This window comes from Rhinoderma darwinii, chromosome 2 (assembly GCF_050947455.1).
Source record: "Rhinoderma darwinii isolate aRhiDar2 chromosome 2, aRhiDar2.hap1, whole genome shotgun sequence".
Lineage (NCBI taxonomy): Eukaryota > Metazoa > Chordata > Amphibia > Anura > Rhinodermatidae > Rhinoderma > Rhinoderma darwinii.
The window spans coordinates 47,159,866-47,183,891 of record NC_134688.1 but is presented as its reverse complement, the minus strand read 5'-3'; the positions used below and the strand labels follow the sequence as shown (position 1 = coordinate 47,183,891).

Sequence of the window (24,026 nt, the reverse complement as noted above, 5' to 3'; positions counted from 1 at the left end):
TACTGGACAAAGTATTGGTATCGAAGTCCAAATTCTGGTATCGTGACAACCCTAATTTGTAGTAGTTCTATGTTTCGATATTTTCAATTAAGACACGCTATAAATGCTCAAACAAAAAGTTTCATTTTGACGCTGCAAAAATTGGATATTTTTTAAGTGTCTCATGGACATGTAATTCCACCTTTTGCTGATAAGTAGTGTACGTTCAATTTTATATAATATATTACTACCTGCAAGAACGATAAAAAATAAATAATACTAAATTTTATTGAGTATTATTTAAAATGGGCTGATAGCCAAACGACTCAGGTAACCGGCATAGGCAGTTAGCATCAAGGTGAATGAGAGAGTGCTAGTGACAAAGAGCATCAGCTTAGGTCACAAACATCTGACAACCCATCTCATACAACCATATAGTTCTGATGCACATTGGCACTAGAAATTGCACCTGCCTAAATAAACAGTGTCCATATGCGTTTCTGCACTCTATATTATTAAGATTGCGTCCTCAGGGGTCACAGACAACCAGGCAGTCCTCTGCTGTATTTTAGGACTTAACCCAGTTTCTGTATTTCACAGTAAATTGTTGTAATGCTGGACAGCACTGAGAAGTGCTTTATCGTGTCTCTCGGCGTGCGAACAACACTGATATCTGGCTGCTCGCACGCCGAGAGAATGCCGAGTATAAATTGACTTAGCCCCGCCCATAGAATCAGCATCCTCAGGGGACTGCGGCCAAATCACAATTCAGGACGTCATACATGACGTCCGTGACCAGGGACGGCCCCGTCAGTGAGCCGCCAATGGCATTGGTGGGACGTCTTAGCATTCCTGATCACCTAAAAAACTCAGGCGGCTTATTTATACTTATAAATTTGAATCTTTCACCAAGGAAAAAGCATAGAAGCCGTTTGTAGGGACAAATGATAAGCCCTTTTTCAAGAGATTAATCTCATCGGTGGTCAGTAGGCGTGATGATAAATTGATAATCTGGAGGCCATCCTCAGATTGAGATGCCACCCCATTTAGGTGTTGCTTCTGTCTTGTAAGGGATGATCCGAAATCGGATGGCTTTTGGACAAAAAACCCTCCCGATTAGGGCCCTTTCCCCTAGCTCTTCCTCTCGGATTTGGACGACCTGGGTACCTGTTCTGGGCAGGATTCCCTCTAGGTCTCCTTAAGGGGTACCTTGGATTATCAGTGTCAGACACATCCTGTTCGGAGGACGACAGTTCTATGTCCACCTCCTGATGCACATTCTGTCTGCTACTGTAGTCAAAGATTCTACCCTCCTTGAAATCAATCGCATCTCTAACAAACTGAAAGTGCTTACGTTACTTTATGTGGGCGGTAAACTTCTCAATCGCCTGCTGTAGGACAGTCTCCTTCCTTTCAAACTCCTGACTAGCCGAGAATTTCTTTACTGACTCAATCCGGTCTTTAAGATTTTAGCGCTACGATCAAGTAACAGTTTTTCTTCCTCCAGAAGAATATGCATAAATCTAAGAGATGAATCGATTGATTACTTTTCCTACTTTTTGATCAAATTCCCAGATCTCAACCTCAGTGCTGGAACCAGGGTAATTCGTAAAGCATGTGGCCCAATGGAATTTTTTAAGTAAGTTTCAATCGTCTAGACCTCCCAGTATGACCTAATGTGGTCTTTATAGATTATAGTAAGACTACGGAATGCAGCTGTAATGCTCAAGTTTTGCGATTGAGGAGCAAATTCATTCTCATGGACACAGTGGAAGAGAAAAGTAAAAAGGAGAAGGTCACATATAAAATATATGAGATGCTTGTAGAGCATCCTTCTATAGATCACTGCTTTGTTTCCTGTGAAAACTGACAAAAAGATATAGGATCTATCTCACAAGTTACATGTTAGAGTATTAGCTAATTATTTTAAACATTACTTTTAATATGTCTTGGAATCTTTCACACTGGTTCACAATGCACAGATTACACGCAACACCATCTTTTTTATTTATTAAAAGAAGCCCAGCATGATCGCCAGCACAGTGTGATTGTGCAGTGAAAGAAAGCTGGGCTGGAACAATGAGAAGTGTATGACGCTGATTGGTCACTGACTGGTCAGCATCATCCACTCCTCTGTACAACGCCCACTTGGTCAAAAGTAAAAAACATGCCCAGTTGGTCATTAAAGAGGCTCTGTCACCACATTATAAGTGCCCTCTCTCCTACATAAGGAGATCGGCGCTGTAATGTAGGTGACAGTAATGATTTTTATTTAAAAAAAAACAATCTATTTTAGTAACGTTAGGAGCGATTTTGGTTTATGCTAATGAGCTTTCTTAATGTCCAAGTGGGCGTATTTTTACTTTCGACCAAGTGGGCGTTGTACAGAGGAGTGCATGAGGCTGACCAATCAGCATCATGCACTCCTCTCCATTCATTTACACTGCACTAGCGATATAGTTATATCACTATGTGCAGCTACATACACAAACCCTAACATTACTACAGTGTCCTGATAATGAATAGACATGACCATCCAGCCTGGACGTCATGTGTACTCAGAATCCTGACACTTCCGACTCTTATTTGTGAGATTCCGGCAAGTGAAACCAAATCTCGCGAGATTACGGAGCTAAACGAGATTTGGTTTCACTTGCCGGAATCTCACAAAAAAGAGTCAGAAGTGTCAGGATTCTGAGTACACATGACGTCCAGGCTGGATGGTCATGTGTATTCATTATCAGGACACTGTAGTAATGTTAGGGTTTGTGTATGTAGCTGCACATAGTGATATAACTATATCGCTGGTGCAGTGTAAATGAATGGAGAGGAGTGCATGATGCCGATTGGTCAGCGTCATGCACTCCTCTGTACAACGCCCACTTGGTCGAAAGTAAAAATACGCCCACTTGGGCATTAAGAAAGCTCATTAGCATAAACCAAAATCGCTCCTAACGTTGTGAAAATAGATCGTTTTTTTTAAATAAAAAGCATTACTGTCACCTACATTACAGCGCCGATCTCCTTATATAGGAGACAGGGCACTTATAATGTGGTGACAGAGCCTCTTTAAGAAACTAAATTAGCATAAATCTAAAATTGCTCATAACTTGCTCAAAAATGATCATTTTTCAAAATAAAAACAACCACTGTTATCTACATTACAGCGCCGATCAGATAATGTAGGAGATAGGGCACTTTTAATCTGGTGACAGAGCCTTTTTAAAGATGGCTACATCTCTATACTGGGAGAAAGTGATTGAAAAGTTAAAAACGTAAATACAAGTTGGATATCCAGATGTGTCTGGTCTTGTGTATACTCAGTGATAGCTATGAATTGAGAACCTCGGTGTATAAAAATAAATCTATCACTAAGGCCCTCTTTGTGGCAAAAATTTTGATTCTACAACTTTGGTTGTTAAATATTATTCTATTATATGCAGTCTGGAAAATTTGCTTAATCTTATGATACTTAGAGAGAGGAGGATATACAAGAAGAAAAAGAAATCAGCAGGCTTTTTTTGGGGGGCTAGCTGGAATCCATGGTTACAATCTCTAAGGATGAATACAGGACCATAACAGGTTAATGTGTAGTTGTTGTTTTTTTTCCCTCCTCAGTACTCCCGGGGTGTGTGGATGGGCTATATAAACAGTTAATGTTATTTTTACTTTTGTAATCATATAAATTGAGAATAAATTTTTAAAAATAAAATTGCGAGATCGCGCTATGAATGACAGCAGTAGCGTGATCTCGCGAGATCACACTGTGCAGTGATTAAGTCCCACACAAACTTTACTGAAGTGTCGGGATTGTGAATAGACATCGCATCCTGGCTGGAGGTGATTTCTATTCACTGTCAAGACACTTCAGTAAAGTTAATGTGGGTGTATGTGACAGCAAAACAAAAACACACTGTGCTGAGTACAAATGGACATGACTGAAGACAAGTGTATGATACTGATTGGTCAGTATCATAAACTTCTCTTCACAACGCCCACTTGGTCAAAAGTTAAAAACACCCAGAGACTTCCGGTTCCGGCCACGGCATGTGAGGACGCATGGGTGAAAGCACTCCTGTCTTAGAATCACCTATCTCTCGGTCCAGATCTTCAGTAAAGTTAATGTGGGTGTATGTGACAGCACAGCATGATCTCGCTAGATCACGCTGTGCTGAGTATAATTGGTCAGCCTCATACACTCCTCTTTACATTGCCCACTTGGTTAAAAGTAAAAAAACGCCCAGTTGGGCATTAAGAAAGTAATTAGCATAAATCTAACATTGCTCATAACTTCCTCAAAAATGATTGTTTTTCAAAATAAAAAAACACTGTTGTTATCTACATTACAGCGCTGATCACATTATGTAGGCGATAGGGCACTTATAATGTGGAGATCGAGCATCTTTAAACTTATCCAATAAGAACAAACATGCTAAATGCTCATTAAATACATGTGAGATTAATAAATATCAAATTATAGAATATTGTATGTGATATAAGTGAAGAAAAAAAAAAAAAACATTCACAGGACCTCAATAATGGAATTTATGAGCAATGGCTCAATAGAAAGAAGACCAAGACAAGTGCACATGCATCCTTTAAATGAAGACAACATGATGTGTACTCCAAACTTGAACACTGACATCATTACAAGTACAATCTGACATGAAGCTCCTCGACCCCAGTGCAAAGTCTGTAACAAGGCCTCCCAACCTACCATGTGCCATTTATAAATCTGGTGTCTTCTTATGTGGCAGACGGGCTATTGGGCACACTCATGTCCCAGGGCCAGGGTACGAGTGCTAGCTCTACACCCCTTATAACTACGGCCCTGAACTGTTGAGTGAATGGATGTCCATACCCAATCCAACTTCATTATTAATGTGTATGGCTAACAGCCTAGGCAGGTCCAAAATATTTGTGGTAGTGTTTTCCCTCTTTGTTGGTCCTTACTCTGTTCTTGGTGCCCCTCTTATAACACCAATTTTTTTTTAAATAATGTTCCTCATTGCGCTAATTTCTTTCTGACGTCCTCTCTAGGTGTAGGGCAACAGCACACCTCTTCAGTTGTATTGCCCATTAACTTGCTATGATGCCATGTTCCTTTTCCCTTAAAGGGAACCCGTCAGCCCGTTTATGCTGCCCTCCCACCGCTAATTGACAACTTTCTCCATATGCACAGTAATAGGGAGAAAGCTGTCAATCAGCGTCAGGAGCTTGCATCTCAATAATATATTGGACTCCTGCCTCATAGAACTCGCATAGCGCTGCAACGAATAACATGTAAATTCTACACAACTAAAACATATTCACACGTAAGTGACACGGCTGAAATCAACGTGTCAGTAACTACGGTATGCTGCCCTACCTTTGATTATGAAGTTGTAAATATTCCAGAGTAAATGTCTTATTCTGCTTATGATAATACTGCTATAAAGTTATATGGATATGTTTACAAAGAGTGAAACCAGTTTACTTTTTGGATATTTTTCTTTTCAGTTTGAAGAGGACCTGTCATCTCTCCTGACAGGTCTGTTTTAGTGAATACTTGTATTCGCCCTAAAAATCACAATTTTGTACCATTTTTTCTTAGAACTCTGCCTTTGTTCCAATTTCCCATTTCTCTATTATTCCTCTGTTATTCCTCCTAGAAACGTTTCAATAATTTGACAACTCGGTGTTACCATTTCCCTTGTCAAAGGGGTGTATCCCCACACAGTCAGACTGTGAAGGGACACACCCAACTGGTAACACCCAGTTGTCAATTTATTCATAACATTTCTAGCAGGAATAATAGAAGAACGGCACAATGCAGAGTTCTAATTAAAGATGCTCGAGAATCTGTATTTTATGGGGAATACAAGTATTTACTAAAGCAGACATGTCAGCAAAGCTGACAAGTCCTCTTTAACCAAGTTCTTGCGTTATTAAGGGTATGTTCACACCAGGGCCAGCCATAGGGCTGTGCGAGCGCATAGGGCGCCACTGGGCTCTGCCTCTACTCTGCGCTCTGCTCCTTGATACACACACACAGTAAACAGGAGCCGATGAGCAAGAGAAGAGGAGGAAGCTCCGCCCACAGGCCATCCTGCATGAAGCCTGTGATCCTGTCAGCAAGGAGAGATGGGGAGTATCTCTCTGTGTAAAGGCGTGTGTATATGTGTGTGAATACAGTATGTGTCTCTGTGTGTATACAGTATGTGTCTCTGTGTTTGTATGTGTATACGTTACAGTGTGTGTGTGTGTGTGTGTGTTTGTGTGTGAGAGTATGTCTCTGCATGTGTTTATGTTACTTTGTAAAAGTGTGTGTTCAATATTAAAGTAGAATAGATAAAACGAAGATATCTGTGCTCCCTCCTATATACCCTGCTGCCCCTATATACCCTGCTTCCCCCTATATACCTTGCTGCCCCTATATATGCTGCTGCCCCCTACATAACCTGCTGCCTCCTATATACCCTGCTGCCCCTATATACCCTGCTGCCCCTTATATACTCTGTTGCCCTTTTTGTACTCTGTTTGTATATAAATATATATATATATATATATATATATATATATACACATACATACATACACACTAGCGTTCAAAAGTTTAGGGTCACTTAGAAATTTCCTTATTTTTGAAAGAAAAGCACAGTTTTTTTCAATGAAGATAACATTAAATTAATCAGAAATACACTCTATACATTGTTAGTGTGGTAAATGACTATTCTAGCTGCAAACGTCTGGTTTTTAATGCAATATCTACATGGGTGTATAGAGGCCCATTTCCAGCAACCATCACTCCAGTGTTCTAATGGTACATTGTGTTTGCTAACTGTGTTAGAAGGCTAATGGATGATTAGAAAACACTTGAAAACCCTTGTGCAATTATGTTAGCACCGCTGTAAACCGTTTTGCTGTTTAGAGGAGCTATAAAACGGACCTTCCTTTGAGCTAGTTGAGAATCTGGAGCATTACATTTGTGGGTTCGATTAAACTCTCAAAATGGCTAGAAAAAGAGAGCTTTCATGTGAAACTCGACAGTCTATTCTTGTTCTTAGAAATGAAGGCTATTCCATGTGAGAAATTGCCAAGAAACTGAAGATTTCCTACAACAGTGTGTACTACTCCCTTCAGAGGACAGCACAAACAGGCTCTAACCAGAGTAGAAAGAGAAGTGGGAGGCCCCGCTGCACAACTGAGCAACAAGACAAGTACATTAGAGTCTCTAGTTTGAGAAATAGACGCCTCACAGGTCCTCAACTGGCAGCTTCATTAAATAGTACCCACAAAACGCCAGTGTCAACGTCTACAATGAAGAGGAGACTCCGGGATGCTGGCCTTAAGGGCAGAGTGGCAAAGAAAAAGCCATCTGAGACTGTCTAATAAAAAGGAAAAGATTAATATGGGCAAAAGCACACAGACATTGGACAGAGGAAGATTGGAAAAAAGTGTTATGGTCCGACAGACGAATCGAAGTTTGAGGTGTTTGGATCACACAGAAGAACATTTGTGAGACGCAGAACAACTGAAAAGATGCTGGAAGAGTGCCTGACGCCATATGTCAAGCATGGTGGAGGTAATGTGATGGTCTGGGGTTGCTTTGGTGTTGGTAAAGTGGGAGATTTGTACAAGGTAAAAGGGATTTTGAATAAGGAAAGCTATCACTCCATTTTGCAACGCCATGCCATACCCTGTGGACAGCGCTTGATTGGAGCCAATTTCATCATACAACAGGAAAATGACCCAAAGCACAACTCCAAATTATGCAAGAACTATTTAGGGAAGAAGCAGGCAGCTGGTATTCTATCTGTAATGGAGTGGCCAGCGCAGTCACCAGATCTCAACCCCATAGAGCTGTTATGGGAGCAGCTTGACCGTATGGTATGCAAGAAGTGCCCCTAAAGCCAATCCAACTTGTGGGAGGGCCTTCCGGAAGCATGGGGTGAAATTTCTCCCGATTACCTCAACAAATTAAAAGCTAGAATGCCAAAGGTCTGCAATGCTGTAATTGCTGCAAATGGAGAATTCTTTGACGAAAGCAAAGTTTGAAGGAGAAAATTATTATTTCAAATAAAAATCATTATTTCTAACCTTGTCAATGTCTTGACTATATTTTCTAGTCATTTTGCAACTCATTTGATAAATATAAGTGTGAGTTTTCATGGAAAACACAAAATTGTCTGGGTGACCCCAAACTTTTGAACGGTAGTGTATATATAATTAAACAGCAGGAACAGAAGACAAGTAACAGCACCAGGACTTCAAAGTTGGGGAGATGGTTTATTCACCACCAGGTGGAAAGAATGAGCAACGTTTCGGTTCACACCTGACTTACTTTCAGCCCTTTTTAGGGCCCTAAACGCCCCGAAAAATGACAAAAAATGCGGGGGCTAAACGCCTCCAAACATCTGCCCATTGATTTCAATGGAAAAAACAGCGGTCCATTTCCACGCCTCGTAAAAAGAAGTGCATGTCACTTCTTGAGACGTTTTTGGAACCGTTTTTCATTGATTCAATAGAAAAACAGCTCCAAAAACAGGCCAAAAAACCCCGCAAAAAATGCAAGTTGCTTGAAAAACGGCTGAAAATCAGAGGCTGTTTCCCCTTCAAAACAGCTCCGTATTTTCATACATTTTTTTGTTAAGCGTGTGAACATACCCTTATAGTGTCTCCAAAGGATTTTTTAAATGAATAGTTTCAAAACGTTAACCTTCTAATAAAGGCTATAAATTGCGAGTCTGTATTAAATATTGAGTTTGGGATTATTTTCGGTATACTTTAGACTAGTGAGGTCTCCAAACCATTAGGGGCTGGGATTAAATACTGTGATAAGAAGTATAACATCTGAATAATGCAATAGGTAAATCCAAGCTCTAATGAGTGTTAAATGGTAAAAGTGGCCTAATCTGGTAATTGAAGTACTTAGCGCAAGTAAATTCTTAGTAGACTCACAGCGTTCCCATAATTGGGAATAAAACCGTTGTTAAAAATCTTAAAGTCTTCTAAATAATTAGATCATCTCAGGAGATTATCACAACATATAAGAATTAAGAGTATTTTTCCTTTGTTTAATCTCATTACGTAGTCACCTGAAACACTGATGTGAAGTTAAATTCACTTGCCCAGTTACAAGGCATCAATATACAAGTTTGTTGTACCTGCCCTGGTAGGTTTTTTCTGGGTTTTTTTCTGCATTGTACATTCAAGGGAAAAAATAATTTTTTGCTAAAGAGTAAAATTCTCAGAGGTTATGTATTTTGGTTTAACAAAGACTTGCTATCCCAGACATGGGAATATTTCCCTCAATACATCCAACTTGCAAATTTCTTGATTTCTTGATATGGTTCAAATATGTTTGTACTTTGTCAGTTCTACAGGTACGTTGGAATCAGCTCTTCAGTTGGAGGACTCTGTTCAAAAGCACCAAAGAAGTCACTGCCCAGGTGTCCCGAAACCCCATGTTCCTTAACTTAAATCTTCCTTTTCTTGTAAACTCTACTGTTTGTGCTCCAGATTTCTACCTTGAGGTTTTGACACTAAGTAACTGTATTGGTTTCCCAGAGATTAATCCACCTTTCCACAAGTCTCTAAGGCCTAGTTCACACAGATCAAATGGATTTCGAAAAACGAGTTCACTCCTTCTTATGGCGCTCCTGTCGTTCTAATAGGTGGCTTATAGCTTTCCTATGTTTGGTAAGGAGCACACCACAGTCCTTCCGTTAAATGAAGTTTAAAAGATATGTATTACGAAAAAGTATAATATATCCATATTGTTAAAATCACAAACAAATAAAACAATGTAAGAATGCCACGTGTTTCAACCTAGGACCTAGGTATTCATCAGGTATAAAAAATGAAGGGGTTTCTATAGTGTTTAAATACTCCCAATCTAGTTTATCAAGACCGGGTCACACAGAGGTTTTTGTCAGGCAGAAAAAAAAAAATCTGCCTCGAAATTCCCTTACATTTTTGAGGCAGATTTGAAAATGAAAGCGTTTTTTTTATGCTTTTTTGACACTTGTTTTAGGTCTATTTAATAAATCAAATGCAAAAACCTCGTCAAAAAAGGTTTCAAACGAAAACAGCTGGTATTTTTCCCGCCTCCGCTTTAAGATAGGGCAGGGCGCTTTTTTTTCCGCGAGTGGTCAAAATCCGGCGGAAAAATAAATGGCTCTACTTCCCATTAAAATCAATGGAGGAAGATTTGGGGCGTTCTTTGGCACTGATTCAGATGTGGTTTCTGTATCAAAATCAGCGCCAAAAAACTCAGTGTGAACTAGGCCTTAGGGAGTCACAATGAGAAATCCTTCCTCCTCCTGTGCAAGCTTGATTGAATCTATGCCTTGAATCTATGACTGAATCCTAACTGCCAGACAGAGCATTGGGCCTTTATGTGCCTAATGTGGGACCCAAGTCCCAGGGGACAGCAGCTTGATAGCGTAAAACAGGGAGAAATAAAATGGATCAAGTGCCACTAGTTGTTTTTTTTTATGTCTTTCTTCATTATTAGTGTTCCTTTCAGTCATGTCATATATTCAGTATGGTTGAACACTTGACTGAGAGTTTAAACTTTCATTACTTAAAAGGTTTTTATTCACTTATATTCAGATTAGAATAGAAAAAGGTGTGCCAGAGTTGTAGGCAAAGTCAGTTTTGCCTTGAGATATTTCTTGGTAAGCAGCCAATTAACATCACGTTTTCGAACACACGCATGGACCAGTTAAAAAACCAAACTTAACAGGATAACATTCATGGCAACATACACCCTTTTCTAATTCAATGTTTAAAGTGCTAAAGACTATATTGCGAAATATGTAGACTGGGGACACTGGACATTCACTTCAATTCCGCAATACGTTCATCAGTCTGGATTTCCTGCCTATCAAAAGATCGTAAAAGTTGTATATAAAACGTGTTAGGGTATGTTCACACGCAAACTTAAAAACGTCTCAAAATACGGAGCTGTTTTCAAGGGAAAACAGCTCCTGATTTTCAGAAGTTTTTTAACCCCTTAATGACCAGCCTATTTTAGACCTTAATGACCAAGCTATTTTTTACGTTTTTCCATCGTCGCATTCCAAGAGCTATAACGTTTTTATTTTTGCGTCGACATAGCTGTATAAGGTCTTGTTTTTTGCGGGACAAGTTGTATTTTTGAATAGCACCATTTTGAGGTACATATTATTTATTGATTAACTTCTATTAACTTTTTTGGGGGGGGGGAGAATAGAAAAAAATCTGAAATTTCGCTACTCTTTTTTGCATCCTAAATCTATGCCGTTTACCGTGTGGTATAAATAACACAATAACTTTATTCAGTGGGTTGTCACGATTGGAACAATACCTAATTTGTATAGTTTTTGTATGTTTTACTACTTTTACACAGTAAAAACGCTTTTTTTTCAAAATTATTTGTTTTTGTGTCTCCATATTTGAAGAGCCGTAACGTTTTTATTTTTTCGCCGATGCGGTTGTATGAGGGCTTTTTTTTTTTGCGGGAAGACTTGTAGTTTTTATTGGTACCATTTTGGAGTAGATGCGACTTTTTGATCACTTTTTTAATCACATTTTTTTAAAGTCAGGATTCACAGAAAACAGCAATTTTTCTGTAGTTTTTTTTTACGGCGTTCACCGTGCGGGTTAAGTAATGTAATAGCATTATAGTCGGGGTCGTTACGGACGCAGCGATACCAAATATGCATAAACTTTTTTACTTTATTTTGGTTTTTTTTAATACTAAAGCAGTTTGTAAGGGGAAAAAGTGGGTTTTTCCATATTTATTTTTATTAACTTTAGTAAACTTTTTTACTAGTCCCACTAGGGGACTTTAATATGCGATCCTCCGATCGCCATTATAATACACTGCAATACTTTTGTATTGCAGTGTATTACTGCCTGTCCGTTTAACATGGACAGGCATCTGCTAGGTCATGCCTGCCGCATGACCTAGCAGGCATTCGCTACAGGCAGACCTGGGGGCATTTATTAGACCCCCGGCTGCCATTGGAGACACAGACATTCGGCGATCTTATCGCCGGGTGCCGGGGGGATGAGAAGGAGCTCCCTCCCTCTCTCCAAAACCACTCAGATGCAGTGCACGCTATTGAGCACCACATCTGAGGGGTTAAACGGGTGAGATTGATACTTATATCGATCTCACCCGTTCGAGCAGGAACGCCCCCAGCCCTCAGCTACCTATGGCAGCTGAGAGCAGGGAGATTTGACAGCTCCCTGCTCTGCTTACTTTATTGTGATGCAGTGCTGTGAAAAGGCTTATGCATCAGAATAAAGCCCGTTAGTGGCCGCCGTGAAAAGGCGTATTGGCGGTCACTAACGGGTTAAGCCACTCGCGATTTTCGCTGCGTTTTTCACAGCGTTCTTTTACGGCCGTGTTTAGATCTTTTTTCGATAGAGTCAATGAAAAACGGCTCCAAAAACTTCCCAAGAAGTGACCTGCACTTCTTTTTTACGGCCGTTTTTTTACGCGTAAAAAAACACAGCCAAAAACGCTCCGTCGGAACAGAAAGGCCGTTTTCCCATTGAAATCAATGGCAGATGTTTGGAGGCCTTCTGCTTCCGATTTTTTGGCAGTTTTTCGGGCGTTTACGGCCCGAAAAACGACCGAAAATAGGCCGTGTGAACATACCCTAAGAAGAACAGGGAACTAACTATGGAAAAATACTAGGAGAATTGATTGAGAGATATGAGAGATAGTGGTAGGAATCATCTGAGGGGCTGAAGAAGATCATGCAAGGGAGTAGGAGAACATAATAAAAAAATGCACAAAATAAAAATAAAAAAGTTGAAAACTGAAAAAAATAATCTTTGTAAAAGTGGGGTGCAGAATTCAGAGAGAGTCTCATTTACAAGAATAAAAACAGCACAAATCATTTTCTGTCAACAACCATTATAAAGAATGAAACATGTTATTACTTGAATAATCAATACATCCCAATTCTTAGGAATGGGACGAGTCCCTGGACCAGTTAATAGTTACTTATTGCATAATGGTAATTCTTTGTAAATTGTCTTTATGACTAGATTAGATTAATTAGATTATCACGAATAAATATCATAATAAATAAGACCAACGAATGGTGAAGCTTTTTCAAATGGCAAACATGTGAAGGCTCAGTAGAATATTATTTCTGTGTGAAATAAAGTTTATATACAGTATATATACAGCCAAGTTATAAAAATCTAAAAAATAAATTTAAATCAACACTACACCTAGAAATGAATGTTAAAAGTAAACAGGAGATAAACTTGTTAGCTTGCTGGATCTTCTGAATGTTCCTGAGACAGTCATATACAAAACCTGCAGAGAAACTGGGGTTAATTTGCCGCTGATCTGTTCCATTTTCGGTTGGTGAACGGCTGATGGGGAAGAAATTATCAAAGGTGACGGGACTTAGGCCCTATTCACACGACTGGGATTCTCGGCTGTGTGACGGCCATTTTTTGAACAACCATCACACGGCCGCAGTAGGAACAATAGATCCCAAATGGGGCTATTCACACAGCCAATTTTTTGACGGCCTGGTAAACCGGGCTGTCATAAAATAGAACATGCCCTATTTTGGGCCGTTGTCCTGGCCGCACAGCTCCCATAGAAATCTTTGGGGCCGTGTAAAGCATGGCTGCCACTTGGATGTGTCCATATATGGACAGTGACGTCAGGGACTCCTCCTGGAGCGGTCCCTTACTTCGGAAGCGGAATCCCCGGACACAGCGGCCGGTGATTCAGCTCCAGGAGAAGTCCCTGACTTCATTGTCCATATATGGACAGTGAACACAGGGACTTATCCTGGAGCAGTCCCCTACAGTGGCGCTATCTACAGGAAGGAGGGGGGCGCCATCTATGAGGGGGTGCCATCTACGGGCGTGCTATGTACAAAGGGGCTGTGTGGCACTGCCTACAGGGGGCTGTTTGGCAGTATCTTCAGGGGGCTGTGTGGCATTATCTACAGAGGGAAGTGTGTGGCAAAAAATTGACAAATGAAATTCATCAGTTTTTAAAACGGACAGGGAAAAAAAACCTGATGCAAACGGGTCAAAATCAGCCGTTCAAAACGGAAACACGGCCCCAGAATGGAGCTGATGCAAAACGGCCAAGAAAAATGGACCAAAACGGCAATTTGTATCAGCCGACACTCGGACCCTGTCGTGTGAATAGAGCCTTAACGTTGTATGTCCTACTGCAGACAGGGCAAGGGGGGGTGGGCACCTGCTGCAGCCAATTGTCTTACAGAAAAACACAGGTTTGTGAAGAGAATGAGGGGGAACATGGCTAAACTCCTGAAACACATATCGAAGAATATATATTTATTTCTCAGTATTAATTGCAATAGGAGACAAAATAGGATTAAAAGAAAATAGGAGGGAGGAATTGCTGAGATATAGGTTTATTTTTTATTTTATTTTTCATTGCGTATTTTCTGTTCAGTTTTCCTTAAAGAGGCTCTGTCACCACATTATAAGTGCCCTATCTCCTACATAAGGAGATCGGCGCTGTAATGTAGGGGACAGCAGTGCTTTTTATTTAGAAAAACGATCTATTTTTACCACTTTATGAGCGATTTGCTAATTAGTTTCTTAATGCCCAAGTGGGCGTGTTTTTACTTTAGACCAAGTGGGCGTTGTACAGAGGAGTGTATGACACTGACCAATCAGTGTCATGCACTTCTCTCCATTTATTTACACAGCAGATAGCGATATAGCTGTAAAGTGGTAAAGGTAGTGTAAAAAGGCCGAATTTTTGCGAATAAAACTCAGTGCTCAATAAATCTGTTCCAACCAGCTTCGAACACGTAGTTAGACTTCCAGTGACAATTTTTTTAGCTTTTTCATTCTGAAAATCAATGGTGTGAATAAAGACTCTGACTGCAAGTTCAAATGCAATACTGCAGAAAAAAAAGATATGCTTGAGGCGTGTTGCCCAAACACATTGCAAAAGGACCCGCTAGATATACACCAGGTCAATGGGTGCCTATAGCTACGTTTGGTTTAATGTAACCCCAAAATGTAGTGTGAACATGTCCATATGCCCTAACAAGAATGTTTCAGGCTATCAAAGAGGGGCTCTCTCTGTGAGCCAGAGGAGAGAGCCCCTGACAAGGAGTGTCTCTTACTCTAGCAGACTTAAAGGTGTTTTCCCATCTCAGACATGTATGGCATATGCACAGGATATGTCATAAATATCTAATTGATGCGGGACCCAGCTCTGGGACCCGTAACTATGTTGAGAATGGGGGTCTCCTGACCCCCGTTTCGCCAGCCGCTGGGTGCAGAATTTAGACGGGGGCTAGTGGAGAAAGGGTCACGTGTGCACGTGACTCTTTCCATTCTGTTCAGAGGGAGTTAGGGTATGTGCACACACACTAATTACGTCCGTAATTGACGGACGTATTTTGGCCGCAAGTCCCGGACCGAACACCGTGCAGGGAGCCGGGCTCCTAGCATCATACTTATGTACGATGCTAGGAGTCCCTGCCTCGCTGCAGGACAACTGTCCCGTACTGTATCATGTTTTCAGTACGGGACAGTTGTCCTGCAGCGAGGCAGGGACTCCTAGCATCGTACATAAGTATGATGCTAGGAGCCCGGCTCCCTGCACTGTGTTCGGTCCGGGACTTGCGGCCGAAATACGTCCGTCAAATACGGACGTAATTAGTGTGTGTGCACATACCCTGACAGAAACAGCTGAGCAATTGCTGCTCGACTGTTTTTGTAACAACCATACAAGTTATGGCCCCTTCAAAACAGCTGATCGGCGGGGGTGCGGGAAGACCAAGAGCAATCACAAATTGATGGTCTATCCCGAGTATAGGCCATCAATATGTGGGATTGCACAACCCCTTTAACAATATATATATATATATATATATATATATATATATAAAACTTTATTTCACACAGAAATAATATTATACTGTGCCATCACGTTTGCCGTTTGTAAAAAGCTTCACCATTCGTTGATCACATTTATTATGATTATTAAATTTACTAGCGATAAAGATCTGCAATAAATCTAATCTAGTCATAAAGACGACTTACTCAGAATTACCATTATGCAATAAGCAACTATTAACTGGTCCAGGGACTCATCCCATTCCTAAGAATTGGCATGTGTTGATTATTCCAGTAATAACATGTTTCATCCTGAAAAAAATGTCAGCCAGCCTGAGACATAATAAAGCTAATTTTTACAAAGTGCTGCAATTTCTGCTACTTACGCCACACCTCAGGAACAGGGGCAGGAAAGGATTTGCAGCCTGCGTCATCACTTCTCCCGGCTTTAATAGCCACTTCTCCTGAAACCATTATCTTCCCTTAATACACATTAATCATGAATATTATCGCAGATGCTGCAGCGAAGATGAAAAGTGGAAACAAAATCCAACTAAAGTAATAAAACATGAAATATATTTTTGATAGATTTAGTTTGTCTCACTTAAAGGGGTCCTCTCGACAACCTCTTTAAATATGCCACTAGGGAATATAAACATTATATAGGTTCCTCCAATCAGGACCCCTCTCTATGAGCCAGAGTGGAGAGACGCTAACAAGCAGCAGCTTTCATTCTAGTCCATCCATGTGTTACATTGATGGCCTTTCACTAGAATCCCTGCATGTAATACTACATTTCCCCTGCAGCAATCACCACAGGGAATATGCAGTATGATGATAGCAACTTCCCAGCGGAAGCTCATTACAGACAACCCCTTTATCATGGAACCACTCTAAATCTTGAATAACCTGAAAATAAATTTAGTGATGCCAGTTATCAAAAAGTAGATGGACAATTTACTGCTGGCCAGTTGTTATGGCCCCTATTTAAAAAAAATCCATAATGAATCATGTTTTATCCCTTTAGAACAGAACCCATTGATTTTTGATAGGTCCACAGGTTTCCATTTGGTTGCTCTTTTTTTGTTCACTAGATAGAAGAGTGAACCAAAAACACCTTATGGAATGCAAGTGTGAACAGAGCCTTAAAGAGGACTTCTCATGTCCCCAGAAATATTAATCTGTTGACATACCTTTATTACTCCCATCTCCCCAATTCCACTGCCGTTTATTTCAGGTTTGTAGGTGCCTCTATGATGGTGGCGGATAAACTCATTTATTATCCATTCCTCCATCAACCGGGTGGTCTGCCAAGCGCAGTTGTTAACTGGTCATGAACATAAGCCATTCTGTCAGAGTGAGTTAGATTCACTCCCCATTGGCGCTGGACGGTAAGGACTACCCATTTGTCAATTTATTCATAAGCAGGAGCATATCACCCGCCGACATGAACAGTCTGAAAGCAGGGGGAATAGAGTATGATTGCAGAGGAACGGATGACCCACAAACATAAAATAAATGTAGCTGGAATCAGGGAGAAGGGAGCAATACATTTCTAGGGACATGAGAAGTCCTCTTTAAGGCTCTGTTCTGGGTTTTCAATTGATAACAGAATGATCAGAGCATCAGTTACTGGAGCACTTCTGAGCCTTCACCGCAGTACACAGCACAGCTACATCTATATGAGTGTGGTTGTGCCAGGTACTACAGGTCAGCTCCGTTCACATGACTGAGCTAAGCTGCAGTACCAGACACAGCTACAAACCGTATGGATTTCACGGTGAGGGGTACTGTAGTGAAGGTACTACTAAGGGCCCCCTTGGCCAGAATTAATGGCTCAGCATTCAGCCGATGACAGGGACGTCACCGAACGCTGGAGCCTTCAATCAAAGCAAAAGGGGGAGGCATTCGGCAGGGTTTACTCACGAGAGCTGTAGCTCTGGTCGGGCTTGGGACCATCTTCGGGGGACATGCACCCTACTTGGCATATGAAAACAAAGTTCTATTTCTCTGAAGTGCCAAGTCTATCTGTTGCCACAAAGGTATATTTGAACATATGTTTAAGTCCCCTACCTGAGTCTGTTATTCATTTAATTGTAAAGAAAGGACCTAACAGACTCCCTTTAAGATGCCCAATCCTTGTTTTGTAGCAGACAAAAAACTCCATTGAAAAAACGAATCATGCTCGTCCAAACTGAGAAAGCATGTTTATGGGGTGGTAGGAGAAGATAGTGGTCGGCCAACAGACAGTTGGCCAGAACTCTGTATTTTCAATTTTGTCCAGGGTTAGACTCTCGCCCAACACCAAAACTCCTATACTTTTTTTTTTTTTAAGATATCCTACAGAAATTTTGACTGTAAGCAGTTTGTCTCAGAGCTGGTCTCCTAGGCGTTGAGTATACGTATCAGTGTAGTGAAATAGGAACGGTACATGACACGAGCAATGGCTGAATAGAACGGATTCACAACTTGACAGAAGAGGAAAACGTAGGGACTTGGAATCCTGCCATTGTTGAGTTCTGTGTGCTGTATCCCTGAACAGGCATCTGCCATGTTGGTGAATACAGCACATGATAGTCTCGTTTTTAGACGGTGGTCGTAAAAGTGCCCAGCTGTATTGTGTATTGGCCATGACGGGATACAATGTCCTGGGTTTACAGTGGCACAATCCACCACATTCCAACTAACAACATAGCATGATATTGGCACAGAAAAATTGAGAGTTCTCAGTAGTTGATACCTTTTAATGGCTAACTGAAAAGATATGTCAAATAGAAAGCTCTCCAGACTACTAAGGGTTCATTCAGACGAGCGTATATATGTAGTCTGTGTGACGGCCGTTAAAACAACGGCTATCACACTGACTCATGTATTTCTATGGGGCCGTTCACACGACCTTTGTTTCAACGGAGCGTGTGAAGGGTCCGTGAAAAAATAGGACATGTCCTATTTTTTTGCGCTTTACGCATCTCTCCATAGACTCTAGTCAATGGGGGATGCGTGATAACGCGTCCCGCACAGGTGCACCACAGACGTGAAAAGCGGCAGTTTTTCACGTCCGAGGTTGGCTATGTTTGTCTGAATGTAACCTAAGGTCTCTTCATCAGGCACACAAACCTTATTAAAAGAAAGATTAGCATTTCGGGTAGTAACCTTGATATAAAAAAAAACAGTGCCACTTCATTGCACAAGCTGGCAAATTACAAGATTTAAAACACGGAACATGCCCCTACTTGTCTATTATAGATGTCAAGGATGTTTGATGAGGTTAAATTATGTGGTACAAATTTACCTTATACCAAATGAAGGTAAACACAATGTTCTCCACGTGATTTTAATTTTTATATTTTTTGAAATGTAACATCATAGAATGGTAGTGAACCTCTCATATCCATAGGCAGGCACCTAGAGTCTTAATTCTTAGCGGACAATCTTATTTAAAAATGTCCTTGCATTTCTCTTCTTTCACTTTCTTCCATGTAATTTATCTAAGGTCCTGCTCACGTGACGTTTTTTTGTTTACGTCTACCATGTATGGCAAAAAAGAGAAAAGATCCAGCGATGTGTGATATAAGTGGGGGAAACTCCGTTTCCACTTTATTGAGGATAATACACCGACAAACAAATCCAGCAGAATGACGGATAACACCAGGAGAATAACGAGGTGGTTGAAATGGCAAGAAATGAAGCCTACGCGTTTCAAGCACTGGCTGTGCTCTTAATCATGGCTAAGACTTTGCCATTGTTTCTTGCCGTGAGCCGTCGCGGTTGATCCGGGCGATATCGAGCACAGGAGTGTGAAGCTGGTGAGCTGGAGGTTTCCTCCCATCCCTTTTTCCCTGTTATTATGTCTACCATGTATGTCAGGAAAGATTCCAACGTACACGCTAAACGTATGGAATCCGTCACAAGCCTTTGTTAAACATATAAGTCAGGAGCTTTTCATGACGTATCCGTTAAACGGATTATAGCCTATGGGTAACCAATGCGTTAAACACATACCTAATAGTAGCATCCATCACCCATAGGCTATAATGGCATCTATTTAACAGATACGTCATGAAAAACTAAAGCAAAGCATATGACGTATCCATTACATGGATGCCATTATAGCCTATGGGTGATGGATGCCACTGTGTAATATATACCTCAGGAGCTTTTGACAGCGTATATGTTAAACTGAGGCATAAAATGTGATGTAAACAGAACCTAACTGTAAAACGTGGAGATTTCAACAAATCTCATCACACGCTGTGAATAAGATACGCACAGAATACATGCAGCATGTCAATTTATTCTTGCGAATTCGCTGCGCATTTGTTGCTGCATTTCCCCATTGATTTCAATATGGAAGTCAAAATCTCAACAAATGCCATGGTTTGCAGAATTTGCGGAAAATGACACAGATAAAAATAAATATATACTTACCTCGCACAGCGCTGCCATAGCTACGCGTCCCTGTTATTCAAAGTGCACTTTGTTTAGGTTGCCCCTGTGATGACGTTTCATTGCAAGACCCCTGCAGCCAATCACAGGCTGCAGTGGTCACATGATATGTAGTGCATTATTATACTCCAAATACTTGGAATTGTTATTTTCTTATGCTTTTTTTAGTGTGAAAAATAGAAAGAAAAAATCAACAACATTTTCATGTTCAAACTTTGTTTTTAATTCTGTAAAGAGACCCTAAAATAGAATTTATATTGCGGTCGCGTTCAGCCACTATTTATTTATATGCACCCTAGTTAAAAGGGGTTGTCCAGTTTAGAAAACACATTTTCATATAATCTATTAGAGAATTCTTAGCTAATAGAGGGGTGCTCTGTACAGGCTCATCATCTCTTATCTGAAGAGGACAATGGTTACAATGAGTGTCTATCCTTCTGGAGGACCTACCTATCAGTAGCGGGTAGAGTGAATTTAATGAAAATTATGCTTTTACCAAATGGCCTATATATGTTAGAGCACGCAAGTGGCCCAATTCCTAGGACTTTTTTCAATAAATTACATTCCTTAATGTCTTTTATCTGGGGAAACTCCCGTAAGAAGCTTGCCCTTGCTACTTTACAACGCCCCAAAATGTGTGGAGGTCTCGCGTTATCCGACATTACACAAACAACTCATTGATACAAAAAGGGTACTGTGCAATACTTAATGTCTCCTGTGGTGGCGCTGCAGGAAAATGGAACACTTGGGGTATAAAAATTACAGAGCGGTTTTCAAAAGCTTCTTTTGAGGCATTTTTCATAGTGTCAATAGAAAATCAACTTCAAGAAGTGACATGCTACTTCTTTTTATGAGGCGTTTTTTGAATTCAGCAGCATAGAAATAAGCCTCATGTGAACAGCAGTGTATTTCTCATTGAAATTAATGGGAAACTCTTTACAGGCGTATCTCAAGTGTATTTTGGAGCATAAAAACATGCTTTTCTGCTCCAAAATTAGCCTGAAAATAAGCTGTGTGAACATATCCTTATTCAGCCAGGTTTCCCCTTGGATTACAGCTGATCGCTCTTGATCCCAGCAGGAGGACATTTTGTGATCGGCGCTAAGAACCTCCCTATTGTAAGTAGATTTAGCAGTAATGCATATTGATTTATATTTAGTGGCTTATGTGGCATTAGCGTTTGCAGAGTGCGGTCACCATTTTCTTGTGTGCTGTATAATTTTGCAGTCACAGTCGTTCTTGCACCTGTATACACGTTTTGTTTCATTTTGTTGGAATGTGCTGTTCAAATTTTTGTGTTTATGTGATTCATTGTGCTGCCATACAATCAGTCACCCCTGTACATAGATGGTTTGGCCCAGTAGCTTCCCAGTACATTATTGTGCTATATTGTTATTTTACTACAGTAAAGAAAATCTAGTCTCTTACTTGAATGAATATGGCGCCCTCTAATGCCGACTTCAAGTCACTGAAACCACTGATCAGAGCGATTTGCTCCTCAGAGCTCAGACTTCCCCGTAACATTCCTGATTTTCGCAGTTCTTCCATCTGCTTCCTAATTGAAGGAAAGAAAACAAACAAAAAGTATAAAACCAAAACAGCTTCTCAATTCTTGTGTACAGAATAACGCTCCTATTCCTATAGACAATATATCAAGGTAACACTTCAGACATTTTGAAATAGTTGAAATAAATTTACTGGGAACAAATATGCAAATTGCAGAATTAAAGGCTATGTTTACTCTAGGGAAGAAAAAAAATTTCATTATTATTGCTATAATGCGTCTAAAATAAAAATGAAGCAACTTTTCAAAAAGTCTTGATTAAAAATTCTCTTATTTCAGGTCTACAGCTCGCCAGCTCATACGGAGGCTACGGAGCTGTGGTGTCTTGTTGCCAAGGCGACATCTCCCTCCTCTGCGCGGCTCTCTCCCAGGTGGGGAGTTTCCAGGCGATTTCCTGCGATTCCTTATGTTTGATTTCGTTGATCCGATGAAAAGTGTACCGACCTCTGGCCTGACCACGTTTCCAGACCTAACGTTGCTCTCTTGTTACCGACACGGTTGCATTTCACCACGACATTCAGGGGCGTAGCTAGGGGGGGGCAGGCGGGGCACTTGCCCTGGGCGCAGTTCAGAGGGGGGCGCCAGCGCCCCCTCCTCCTGCACTATAATTGTACCTGTGTCGCAAGGACACAGGTACAATTAGAAGCAATGAATGACCGGGCACGTTCCGTGCCCGGCCATTCAGCGCCTCTCCACGAATGAAGCGACTGGTACCTTTTGTACCAGTGACGCTTCCATCGATGAAAGGCGCTGACTGACTGGCAGGGAAAGTCATCCTGCCCAGCCAATCAGCGCCTTTCATAGACGCCGCGTTCAACCCCCAGGAGACCTGCGCAGAAGAGAGCAGGTCTCCATGGCTGTCGGACGGCGTGGGAGCGGGAATAAGGTGAGTTTGAATTATTATATATTTTTTAAATTGTAATAGAAGTGTGGCTGTATCTGCGGGGGGACTTTATCTACGGGGGTGTCTATCTACAGGGGGACTGTATCTACAGGGCTGGGCTATATACAGGGGGACTATATCTACAGGGGGGCTATATCTACAGGGGGACTATATACAGGGGGACTATATCTACAGGGGGACTATATCTACAGGGGGACTATATCTACAGGGGGACTATATCTACAGGGCTGGGCTATATACAGGGGGACTATATCTACAGGGCTATATACAGGGGGACTATATCTACAGGGCTGGGCTATATACAGGGGGACTATATGTACAGGGGGACTATATCTACAGGGGGACTATATCTACAGGGCTGGGCTATATACAGGGGGACTATATCTACAGGGCTATATACAGGGGGACTATATCTACAGGGCTAGGCTATATACAGGGGGACTATATCTACAGGGCTGGGCTATATACAGGGGGACTATATCTTCTGGGCTATATACAGGGGGACTATATCTACAGGGGGGGCTATATACAGGGGGACTATCTACAAGGGTGGGCTATATACAGGGGGACTATATCTGCTGGGCTATATACAGGGGGACTATATCTACAGGGGGACTATATCTACAGGGGGACTATATCTACAGGGGGCTATATACTGGAGTGGGCTGTCTATAGAGCACCATATACAGGGGTGGGCTATATAGTATATAGCCCCCTGTAGATATAGCCCACCCCTGTATATGGTGCTCCATAGATAGTCCACCCCAGTATATAGCCCCCCCCCTGTATATATAGTCACCCTGTATATAGCCCAGCCCTGTAGATATAGCCCCCTGTAGATATATTCCCCCTGTATATAGCCCACCCCTGTATATAGCCCCCCTATGTATAGCCCACCCCTGTAGATATAGCCCCCCTGTGTATAGCCCACCCCTGTAGATATAGACCCCCTGTGTATATCCCAGCCCTGTGTATAGCCCAGCCCTTTAGATATGGTCCCCCTGTAGATATAGCCCCCCTGTAGATATAGCCCACCCCTGTATATAGTCCCCCTGTAGATATAGCCCACCCCTGTATATAGTATCCCACAAATAGCTCCCCCCTATAGTGCTCCACAGAAAGCCCACCCCTGTATATAGCCCCCTTGGACATATAGTCCACCCCTGTATATAGTGCTCCACAGATAGCCCACCCCTGTATATACTATATACAAGGGTGGGCTATCTGTGGAGCACTATATACAGGGGTGGACTATCTAGTGGAGCACTATATACAGGGGTGGACTATATGTACAAG

At 41.3% G+C, this 24,026-nt stretch overlaps 1 protein-coding gene across 1 annotated transcript in view; it reads right to left on the bottom strand.

Moving 5' to 3' along the window:
* Positions 1 to 24,026, bottom strand: part of CRYL1 (crystallin lambda 1) — a 158,845-nt gene that overhangs the window by 82,363 nt on the left and 52,456 nt on the right. Inside the window, exon 3 of the mRNA XM_075849995.1 lies at positions 21,691 to 21,817. Coding sequence (XP_075706110.1) covers positions 21,691 to 21,817 — 127 coding nt within the window. The remainder of the gene's footprint in view (positions 1 to 21,690; positions 21,818 to 24,026) is intronic.